This window comes from Dama dama, chromosome 18 (assembly GCF_033118175.1).
Source record: "Dama dama isolate Ldn47 chromosome 18, ASM3311817v1, whole genome shotgun sequence".
In the NCBI taxonomy this organism is placed as follows: domain Eukaryota; kingdom Metazoa; phylum Chordata; class Mammalia; order Artiodactyla; family Cervidae; genus Dama; species Dama dama.
Window position 1 is genome coordinate 113,155,252 of NC_083698.1, and position 12,223 is coordinate 113,167,474.

The window sequence follows — 12,223 nt, forward strand, 5'->3', positions numbered from 1 at the left end:
GTGAGACGCTGCCAGAACCAGCCTGCAGCCCGACTTCTGCCCTGTCCTTCTCTTGAAGTGGATCGAAACTTTGCAAGAGTCCGTCTTCTACCCTGGAAGACCCAGCGTGCCATCTCCACTGGTCACTTTCCTACTCCCTGCACTGACCTTCAGGCTCCAATGATACGGGCTGCTTTATGTTGTTCCCCAGTTTGCTGGAGGAAAAACCCCGAATTATAAGTAGAATCATTGCAAAGAGCACACAGCAGCCTGGTTCTCACTCCCTTTGTCCACAATCCTAACCCCATCTAACCATCATTGATTTTTGGAAACGGTTATTTCTAACCATTTTATTTTTCATGAAAGCAGAGTTCACAGCTCAGTCACGTCCTCTGTGGAACGAAGGGCAAGCGGGATTCCTGGTCACTGTGGTGGCTCCTTAGTAACCAAGTGTCACGAGGTCTTTCACCTGCTCCTTCCTTCTCGAGTCCACAGCTCTGGGCTGGACGTCCACACAGCCCACACCAGGTGCCAGGGGTGCGCGGGGAAGGAGGCAGGGGACCCAAAGGTGGATTCCTCCGTTAAAGTGACTCAGACCTGTCTCTTCAAAATCTACCTGGAAAGCCTAAAGGTGACGGCCACAGACTGAATGTGAAGTAAAAGACCCGGTCACTGACACTAAAGGTGATGGGGGCAAAGAGTCATGGTCACGGGGGGAGAAGGGGCGGAGAAGCTAGGGGCCTCATGGAGATGCCCCAGGGGCTCTGCACTGTTTATAAAAGCCACCGCAAGTCAGAGCATCCAAAGGGCAGGATTTCAGAGGATTAACTAGGCAGCAGAACCCAGAGGACACAGGAGTGGCAATACCAATGGTAGAAAAGCGGGATCAAGACAAAGAGCAATAAGGATGACAGAGGCTACATTTAAACCAGCAGGCGTGATGTCCACAGTGAGGAGGGGATGCTAGGAGCCGGGCTGGAGGTCAGAACCCCAAGTGTGTGAGGAAAAAGACACTAAAAATGGAAAGCAATCTACGGAAACAAGGTTTTTGCCTGAGACATTTCAATAAATCAAAATATAAATAAAGAACTTTATTCTGAATAATTTATACATAATTATAAATTTTATGTCTAATTTAACCATATATAAAAAAGTGTACTCTTAAACGGTGGATAGAAGATTTTTAAGTATCTGCTGAAAATTAATAATCTTGTGGTATACACTAGAAAGAAATCCCAAATTTCTAAAAAGAGAAAGCTGAACATGTCACATTCTCTGATGAAAATGCAGTAAAAGTAGACAGTAATTTAAAGTATAAAGAATATATGACTAGGATGAAATGAAAGCCTACACTTACTGCTCCCAAAGGATATACAACTACAATGACAGATAATTGACACAAAAGCAAACGGGCCTGTCGACATTACAGGATGATGCCAAAACCACGCTCACAGGCGGATGCATAGCCTTAAGTGATGAAAAAATAACAAAACCTTCAGCTCGAGGAGTTTCATTAAAAAAAAAACAAACAAACAGTAAATCTAATGATAGTAGAAAGAGGAAAATCCAAGAGATAATTCTCTTTATAAACTGTGTTAAAGGGTAAAGACAGACGTCAATGGCAAGGTGTAATAACCACACATGCAATGAGCAAGTTTTAAGTGATAACACAGTACTGCGATCACACTAAGTCAACACATTTGGGAATCCCTGTGAAAAGGATGAGAGTGCTCTGCAGAAATGTGAACGCTCCAAATTCACACAGTAAGAACTGTGAGCATATTTCACCAATAATCTGAGAAGACAAAGGAAGTGCTATGGGATTTAACCACATAGAAAGATCATTTAAAATATATACTGGGCATCAGACAATTCAACACTAAAGAAAATTTTGCAGAAGGTTTTTGAAAAGAAGGAACATTATTCCATGTGTATTCGTGTGCATTTTTCCGTGGGTATGTTTGTTTCCTGACAAACACTGAGGAAGAAGAGTGTGGGCAGCCAGGATTCCCATTCCGGCTGCTGAGTCACCAGCAGGCGCCCGACGGGACACACGGCATCTCCAACAAGGAAGCTGCTTGCAAAGACACAGCAGGACCAGGAGAACCGCAAGCTTACGGCGGAGAACGGCCGGGTCTAGGGAGGGAGGGCTTGAAGAGGCAGAGTGGGGGTCCCAGTGTCCGTGGTCTTGGCAGAAAGGTGGGTGTGCTGTCAGCCCTGCCCCCAAGCCGGGGGTGAGTCTGCCCAAACTGAGGCCAATGGCCTGCTGCTGTTGCCAGGAAGCCTGTCTCCTGGGGTGGAACACGGTGGGGCGGCTACTGGGGAGTGTCCCAGTGTGCCCCCCGAACAAGGCTCTGCCTTTAGAACCAGATGATCGGTTTATTCGAGTTCAACACCCTCGAGAAAGACATGACCCATCCAGCCCAGGAGGCTACAAGCCCAGTTCCACTAGCGACCACACCTCATTCACACGCAGAACAGACCACAAATCTGCTTCTCCAGAACGGGGCATGTGAAGAGCTACCAGCCTTACACAGGAAGATTCTATAAGGAGAGAAACAGCACAGGAACATACAGAAACACTCCTATATGGACAAAGATCGTGCACAGGAAGTTCATATAGAAAACTCCAACCTCTTCATATGTGTATTTTTAAACTTTTCATCTCACTTGTAATCTAAAAAAGCCACGCTATTTTTCATAGCAAACAGGCAGTTGTTTTAAATGACAGCATCAGCCCTGGTAAGAATGTGGCGACCTGGGTGTTGTCCTGTCTGACTTCTCAGGCATTCTCTCTGGAAACACTTTCTGTGATGGCAGCCTGGCCTTCCCCACGCTCAGCGCCTGTCCAGCCAGGGAAGCTGCCCCTGCTCTGCATCCCGGTGCTCCTGACCCCCTCCCCGTGGCCTCCTCGGTGGAGCCCGAGGTTGCCTGGGACGGTGCACCCCACTCAGGAGCCTCGTCACCCCGAAGGAAGGCGCCGCGGGCTGTGTGAAGCGCCCATGTGTTGCTGAAAGACCAGCACCAAGAGTGTGAACGCGCCCAGATGAAAACGGACAGCCTGACTGGTTTTTGAGTGTTATTTTCACAGAACAGACTCCAGAGGCAGGTTCTCATTGGTGAAGCTCACCAGGCCGGCAGGGACGACAAGGCGGAGCTCCTACCCTCAAGACGCGCACGGCCTGGCCAGGGAGGGCCGCTCGGTGAGCGTGCTCTCACGTCTGGGCGTTTACTCCGCGGGACCCGGAGGCCTGGCTGCCCCTTTGTTGGACGGACTGAGCAGGAAGGCGGAGGCCTGATGCTTCTGCACTGGGATGACTCTACCCGAGGCTGCGGACGGTCAGCGGCCTGAGGGAAACTAGGCTTCCCTGCTAAGCCGAGGGGGCGGTCCCTTCCCTGCTGTCTGACCTTGAGGAGCGGCTGCCAGTCAGCTCTGGGACGGCAGCCGGCTGCTGAACGCTGCCCGTGGCCCACGCCTCCCCTCCCCAGGCCTGGGTCCTCCTGCAAGCCGCCTGTGCGCGTGCACGCCTCCCTTCCCCAGGCCTGGGTCCTCTCGCACGAGTGGGCAAAGCGTCCACACCCTCTGCACGTGTGCGGAGACGACGAGGTGGGACAAATCCAGCTCTCACGGGCTGCTGTGCTGGGGGCCCGACGTGGCTTCTGTGGTTTAATTTGCTTTCTGTACTAAACTGAACATTTCTTCCTGGGAAATGAGAATTCTGGACTTTCCTGCTTTTAACCAAGGCTCTGGAGACACAGACTCTCCAAGGGTCCTGGGAAGGGAGAGGGACCCTTGGGCACGTCCATTGGTGAGATCAGCCCCTCGTGGGAGGGTCCCCCTCACACCCTCCCCGGGGCCAGGACCCCGTGGTGGGGGGTGGGGTGAGTCCTGTCTGCCCCTTCCCCACATCCCAACTTCCTGGAGCATCTACACCAGAAAGAGGGGGCTCTTCGCTCCCTGAAACAAGAAGCGGGCTGGTGGTCACTGGCCAGTGAAGAGACACGAACAGGTCCGCTTTACCTGGCGGGGCTGGACGCCTCGGGGTGGCGCGGGTAGGTCTGGGGAAGGCTGGCGAGTTCCCGGGCCATCACGCGCTGGGTGTAGTCATCCTGCCACGTGAGACCTGGAGAGAGAGTGGTGGGTACCATGTTAGCACGGAGGCCGAGCCAGAGACCCTGCTTGAGTCCCCGAGTCCCTGCTGCTATTCTGGGTGCTTTCCCGCAACCTCACCAATCAGCCAAGTCCCTCTCTGAGGTTTCTTATGAGCTCTCCACCTGATCAAACCCCAGCCCTCCGCCCTAGACCAGAAACGTGGTGGGCGCTTTGTTATACGAAGAACACAGGCGGGGCGGGGCCGGGCTGGACAGCAGGTACACCGGTGGTCAGCAGACAGACTCTGGCCACGGGGAAGGCGCGGCCCTTCCGCCCGGGGAGGCCTGGCCACAGGAGGCGCTCCTCACCCAACAGCGCGCCAGTGGCCAGCGCTCAGCGCCACGCTGCCTGCTCACGGCCGCCACATCCTGGCCGCTTGCTCCTCACAACCCTGACCTGCTTAAGAGCCACACGTTGGAAATGAAATAAGGGTTATTGTTACTATGAAAGCAATTATCATGGGGCTTAATGTACTGTATCTGGGAGCCAATTACGTTATATTTAACACTCAAATGTTATGACAAAGAGCTTTATAACAAGGGCGAAGTAGTTATGAAGGCAAAATCCATGTGCTTATGCATTAATTACATGCACTGCAGATCACATGATAATTATGCTCAGAATTACCAAATAACTCCCAAGAATAATTATTATGCAATTTGTACATTTTAGATCTTATGGTAACACTTTAGCACTTAGAACTACCCCATGCAATTATCCATAATTATCTAATCACTAAATATCATGTAATTACAGAGATATATTTTTATGCCCTGTACAAAAACACATTACCAAAAATCTTCGCATCAGGACGGCTGTGCTTGTTTGCGTGTGTGCGTGAGTGCAGAGCAAGAAGGTCCACAGCTCGCTGAGAACACTTATTCTGGGCAGAATTAGAAGAATGTTTTGCACATAAGCTGCCTTCATGAACACACTTCAGTATTTTTCAAATGCAAATCTAATATTTTTTAAAACTTACGAACGGCAAGATTCAAACAGCTGGATCACGTCTAAGTCTCAGAAGCCTGTGGCCTTATCCTGAGCGGGAGCTGCGGGAAGTGCAGCCGCGGGCGGCTCGGCTTCTACCCTGACGACTTCGGGGGAGGGAGGCCGCTGCAGGGAGACCAGCAGCCCCGGAGGCACCGCCGCCCTTGCTCCAACTACACTTACTGTCGGCACGCATGCTCCACGTGACAGGCACGGCGAGAAAGCACCCACATGCAATGTGCTCGTGTGGCTGTCACTGGCCCATTCCCAGAAGACCCACAATCGGAGCACATTTGCAACATGAGCGTCATATCTAGCACCTCGGACCCAGAAAACAGGCCTGGTTTTATTCCCCAGAGTCTGGTCTTCGTGTTAATATCCACCAGGAAACAGAAAGAGTCAAGAGCACAAACAGAACTTTCGGTGGAAAAAAGTTCATTTTTAAAATTTAAATAACAGAACTTCAACAATATTTTTATCTGAAGAGCACAAAAGCCTGAGTCATGCCAACTCTGGGGTCTGTATGGGCCGTGAGAAGAACGCTGAACCCCTAGCCCAGTCCGCTCAGCTGTCCTGGGAGCGGGCAGAAACGGCGCTTGGGCAGAAAGTCAGAGGAAGGCGCAGCTCCAGGGGCTGGGTGTCCCCAGGAGAGGAGGTGAGTCCCCAGGAGAGACGGTCCCCGTCTGGAAGACGGTGAGGCACGCGGGCTGCGCTCGCCCCTGCAGGACAGTTGGTCCCTGGAAAGCACACGTGGGCGGCTGAGAGCACAGAAAGCAGACGGCCAGGGCCAAGAGACAGGTGCTGGGCCCCCGGGGCCTCCCTGGCTTGTGATCTCAGACTTGGAGCTGAGTCACCAGCAGCCCAGGTACCGGCCAGACCCCAGTGAAGCCGCCTCGCTCCAGTGAGAGGGTCAGGAGAGGAGCCCCTGAGCAGCTGCAGACAGAAGAGCTCCACTCCCGCCAAGCACCGCAGAGGCCCACAGAGGGCTGCAGTCCTCCTCCTGAGGCCACAGGGACCCTGCCAGTGTCAGCAGAGCAGCTGACGGGGAGGGGCCTTCCCTCCCCACTGGGGGGTCGCACCTCTGCGGGCCCCAGTGGAGACCAAATGGGGACTCAGACTCCCACCGACCCCAATGCCCAGCAGTGAGGACAGGAGCCATCCCTCAGGGGTCCGCAGAGCTCTGGGGGGCACCTGGGCTTCTACCTCCACCGTCAGCAACAGAGCCCCCACCCACCTCGGCAGAGCAGTGCCAGGAAAGGCAGCCAGGCACAAGTTTAAATGAAATCTGGAGTTGCATAATATAATACCAAAACGCCCAGGTTTCCAAAGAAAACCACGCTTGCCAAAACCAAGGAAACCTCAAACTGAAAAAAAGACATTCCACCGACACCAACACTGAGATGTTGGCCTTATCTGACAAAGATGTAACACAGCCGTGACACAAATGCTTCAGGGAACAATCATGAACATTCTAGAAAACAAATGAAAAGCGGGGATTCTCAGTAAAGAAATAAATATAAAAAGGACCAAGTGAAAATGTTATAACTAAGAATACAATAACCAAACTATACAGCTCACTGGATGCACTTCATAGAAGGATGGAGGGGACAGAGACGAATCAGGGACCTGGAAGAGAGGACAATAAAAGTCACCCAATTCCAGCAACAGAGAGAAGACAGTCTGAAAAAAAAGGACAGAGCCTCTGGTTGTGGGGCTGTAACAGAAGACCTAAGGTAATGTCATCAGAGTCCCAGAAAGAGAGGAGAAAGAAGGCAGGGCTGGAAAAGCACTCAAAAAATAATAATAATAATAATAACAATGGCTGAAAATTTCTCAGTTTTGGCAAGAGATAAACTTGAAGCTCCAATATCTTGGCTACCTGATGCAAACAGCCAGCTCATTTGAAAAGGCCCTGATGCTGGGAAAGATTGAAGGCAGAAGGAGAAGGGGACGACAGAGGGTGAGATGGTTGGATGGCATCACCGACTCAGTGGACATGAGTCTGAGCAAGCTCTGGGAGACAGTGAAGGACAGGGAGGCCTGGCGCGCTGCGGTCCATGGGGTCGCAGAGAGCCGGACACGACTTAGTGACTGAACAGCAGCAACAACATAAACCAAGCGATCCCAGAAGCTGAGCACCCCAAATAGGATAAACCCAAATCGCCTCCAAGACACATGATAATTAAACTTCTGAGACCTAAATGCAAAGGAAAAAATTAATGAACATAGCCAGAGAAACGATGCCTTACCTACAAGGGGAACATAATTCAAACGACAGAGGATTTCTCATCAGAAACCACGGAGGCCACATAAAATCACATGACCTTTTTCAAGAGCTAAAAGAAGAAGCTGTCAGTCCAGAATCCTGACAGGCAGCCAATCCAGATGCCTGGCAAAAGTACGGTTCAGGAATGACAGGGCAAAGAAGACATTCTCAGATAAGTCAAAATGAGAGCCTACTTTACCAGCAGGCCTGCCCCAAAGAACTGCTGAAGGAGCTTCTCTAAATAAGGTGATGACAGAAGGGACCTTGGAACATCCAGGAGGAAAAAAGCATGAAAAGTAAAGATACGAGTAGATGTGATGAGCTTCCCAAGGTATGTTTGACAGTTGGAGCAACGCGGTCACACTGTATGATGGGCTCCTCAGTATATGCAGAGCAAATATTTTAAATAATTATAAAAAAACAAGGGAAAGAATCATAAAGGGAGGTAAGGGTTCTGTACCCCACTCAAAATGGTAAAATTATGACACCAGTAAACAGAGAGTGTTGTATACATAATGTACTATCTACACCAACCACTAAAAAGGTTAACAACAGGTAAATCTACAGATACATTAAAATGGATCTGTAAAAAACTGTTAACCTAAAGTAATGTAGGAAAAAGAATACAGATAAAATAGAACAAGTAAAAAAACAAAAAGCAAGAGTTTAAGTCTTAATAAATCAATAATTAGGTTAAATATAAATAGGTTAAGTATACCAATGAAGATAGACACTGACTGAGTGGATTAAAAACGCATGACCCAACTATATTCTGTTTATAAGAAACTCACTCCAATGTTCAAGTGGAAGTAAAAGGATTAAAGAAACATATATCATTAATCAAAGAAAAATAGCAGTAGTTATTATAATAGCAGATGAGCTAGTCTTCAAAACAAACAAACTTACTAGGGACACAGACATAATATAATGATGAAAGGGTAAATTTGCCAAGAAGATGTGTCAATTCTAAATGCACATGCATGGAACACCAGGGCTGCAAATAGCAGCAGAAACTGACAAAAGTTTCCACATTCTCATGGTCTCAAGTGCCCTCCTTCCTTCAAGTACCTTTATCCAACTAAGGTGGACCATGTCCTGGAACACAAATAAAGCTCAGCAAAATGAAAAGAACCAAAATCACAATGGAGGCAAACTAGAAATCAATAACATAAACATAACAAGAAAAGTCTCCAAACACTTGCAACTTAAACAACACTTCTAACTAAGCCACAAGTCAAAGAGAATCCAAGGGGAAAATACACTGAACTGAGTGAACATGAAAATACAACATATCAAAATCTGTGTTTAAAGCTGCATGGTTAAAGTTGCACTGAGTGAAATTTTTAGCACTAAATACTTAGATTAAAAAGTCTCAAATCAATCATCTGAATTCCCACATGAAGAAGCTAGAAAAAGGAGAGCAAAATAAGCCCAAATAAGTAGAAAGAAGGAAAGAGAAGAAATCAATAAAACTGAAATTTAAAAATAGAGAAATCAGTGAAAACAAAAGCCGCTTCCCTGAAAAGATCAGTAAAACTGGCAAACCTCTAGCAAGACTGACAACGAAAAAGGGAGGGCAGTCACAAAGAGTCATCAGCAGAGAAACAGGGACAGCGGTATCGACCCTGCAGACTCACAGGGCACAAACGAGCCCACACACACACACACACACACACACACACACACACACACGGCAACTGAGATGAAATGGACCATCCCATGAACACACAGACCACCACAACTCATCCGGTATGGAGCAGATAATTTATAGCCCTATAATTATTAGAAAAATTGAATTCTTAATTTAAAACCTCCCCCAAAGAAATCTCCTGACCCAGATGATTTCCCTGGATAATCCTACCAAACATTTAAGGAAGAATCAATATGAATTCTACAGAATCCCTTCTGGAAAATAGAAAAGGAGGAAAAAGTTTCCATTTAACTTTATGTAGCTAATATTAACCTGAACCAAAAGCAGACAAACACTGTACCACAAGAAAAAAAGAAAAAGAAACCTGCAGACTAACATCCCTCATGAATATTGACATAAAGATCCATAAGATAATATTAACATGCAAGATCCAGCAATATACGAAAATAATTACACAGCATGGGGTTTATTAAAGGGGTGCAAGACTGGTTTAATACAAAGTAAATAAATTACTTCCACACCTTTTTATGATGAATATTCATCCACTTGATAATGAACATCTATCCACACAGGCCCTACAGCTGCCATTGTACCTGATGATGAGAAACTAGAACCCTTCCTACTCGGATCAGGAACGAGGCGAGGATGGCCTCTCTCAGCACTGATCACAACAGAGCTAGAAGTTCCCAGCAGTGCAATAGGGCAAGACAAGGAAATACAAGGCACACATATGAAAAAGAAACAAAACTGTACCAATTTCCAAATAACATAATTTTCCACATGGAGAATTCCAATGAATCTACAAAAAACTCCTAGAAGAATTGATGCTTTTAAACTGTGGTGCTGGAGAAGACTCTGGAGAGTCCCTTGGACTGCAAGGAGATCCAACCAGTCCATCCTAAAGGAGATCAGTCCTGGGTATTCATTGGAAGGACTGACTGATGGTGAAGCTGAAGCTCCAATACTTTGGCCACCTGATGTGAAGAGCCGATTTGTTGGAAAAGACCCCGATGCTGGGAAAGACTGAGGTCAGGAGGAGAAGGGGGTGACAGAAGATGAGATGGTTGGATGGACTCAATGGACATGAGTTTGAGCAAGCTCTGGGAGATAGTGAAGGACGGGGGAGCCAGGCGTGCTGCAGTCCTTGGGGTCACAAAGAGTCAGACAGGACTGAGCGACTGAACAACAAACTGGAAATCGCCCAGATGCTGCCCAGTGAGTGAGGCTGAATCAAGCAGGTCTGTGGTGCTGTGGATTAGTTAGCTCTCAGCAATAACAACAATCCAGTGAGCAAAAGGGAGGAACCACAGCCATAGCCACAACATTCTACCGAGTGAAAAAAGCCAATCCAAAACAGCTACACGCTGCGTGACTTCACTCACGTAACATACGTAACCTCCCCTGTGGTCCACCACAGGCAGGCGCTCCAGAGGCCAGCCAGGACGTCTGACCCCCGACACTTTACAGTCTAATACTGATACAGATGAGAACATAGTCAGCGAGGATTCAAGCTGAACTGTGATGATTATATAATAAAGTTATCAGCAAACATCTATGGAAAATAGAGACACGGAGAGACTCACTAGGATGGGGAACTGGGAGAAACTTCACAGAGAAAAGTGCTGTTTGAGCCAACGTTGGAAGGATACATAGAATTCTAACAGACAGAGAGGGGCTGAGCAAAAATGGAACAGCGGGGCCAGGGCGGGATGCGGTGGGCAAGAATGTAAGTCCAACCCGGGCAGAGGAGGGGCGGGAGGGTCGGAGTGAGGCCACAGGAGGCCTGGATACCACAGCAGGAGGGCTGGCAGTCTCTGCGTGCAGCACAGAGCCATAACAATATTCTGAGCAGGACGTTTATGGGTGCCGGGGAGGAGTGAGACCAGGAGGGGGAGGGGGCAGGGAGGAGGAGGGGGAAGAGTGAGACCAGGAAGGGGAGGGGAGGGGGAGGAGTGAGACCAGGAGGGGGAGGGGAGAAGTGAGAGGGGCAGGAGGAGGGGGAGGGGAGGAGTGAGGGGGGAGGGGAGGGGGAGGAGTGAGGGGGGAGGGGGAGGGGGAGGAGTGAGACCAGGAAGGAGAGGGGCGGGGAGGAGGAGGGGGAGGAGTGAGACCAGGAGGGGCAGGGGAGAAGTGAGAGGGGCAGGAGGAGGGGGAGGGGAGGAGTGAGGGGGGAGGGGAGGGGGAGGAGTGAGGGGGGAGGGGGAGGAGTGAGACCAGGAAGGGGAGGGGCGGGGAGGAGGAGGGGGAGGAGTGAGACCAGGAGGGGCAGGGGAGAAGTGAGAGGGGGGCAGGAGGAGGGGGAGGGGAGGAGTGAGTCCAGGGCAGGGAGGGGAGGGAGGAGCAGGAGGAGGCCACTCGCCTCCGGCTGCAGGCTCCAGCAGGGGCGTCGCACTTCTGGTGAGCAGCTTCCTCTCGTGTAAAAGGACCGTCTCATGTTTGCCACAAGCGAGCGAGCAGACCAAACGTGTTTCATTCACGCCCGCACGTGGCCGCCGTGTAACTGAGGTGCCCATGGAAACGGCGCGTGGAGGGGACCCACGTGGGGGAGTGTGAGCTCGCCAAGGCGTCCCCAGCCCCCGCCCCCGCGTCCCCGCCCGCGGGCCGCTCTCTCGGGCGCCCACAGGCAGCTCCCAGCGGGCGCGAGGTTCCAGGCCGCGCTCGGTCACGGGCTGGGCGTGTGGCCAGACGGGTGCTGGCGACGTCCTCCTCGGGGGTCAGAGCCCCAGCCTGAGCCCCAGCAGAGAAGCCTCATCCGAGAAGCCTGATCCAGCGGGTCCCTCGACACAGAACGGCAGCCCCTGAAGGGAGCCCCCCGCGGCCAACCGGAGGAGCCCCAGACCGGACCTGCCGGGCGGTCCGCCGAAGGCACAGCAGCAGTGGGGTTCTCCTGAGACCTGGACGGACCCACCCGGCTGCCGGCAGGACCCGGAGGCCGCACAGGAGGGGTGGGCGCAGGACTTGCGCCTGACGGGGTCCCGTCACCACCGCCTGGCACCGCGAGCACCCCCTGAGCAGGCCCCCACCCGACTCCCCCAGAGAGCCCGCCTGGGAAACACGATCTCAGCCACTCAGCCACGCTGAGGTCCAGCGACAGAGGCAGGAGACGGTCGGGATGCCGCCTCCCTGCACCCTAAGTCTGCACGATGCTGCCTCTGCGGTGCGCAGACAGTGCCGGGTCAGGACACAG

At 50.7% G+C, this 12,223-nt stretch overlaps 1 protein-coding gene across 2 annotated transcripts in view; it reads right to left on the minus strand.

Moving 5' to 3' along the window:
• PTPRN2 (protein tyrosine phosphatase receptor type N2) overlaps positions 1-12,223 on the minus strand; it is a 600,304-nt gene that overhangs the window by 405,817 nt on the left and 182,264 nt on the right. For both annotated transcript variants that reach the window (XM_061166236.1, XM_061166237.1), the window contains one exon: positions 4,001-4,103. In XM_061166236.1, the coding sequence (XP_061022219.1) occupies positions 4,001-4,103 (103 nt within the window). The remainder of the gene's footprint in view (positions 1-4,000; positions 4,104-12,223) is intronic.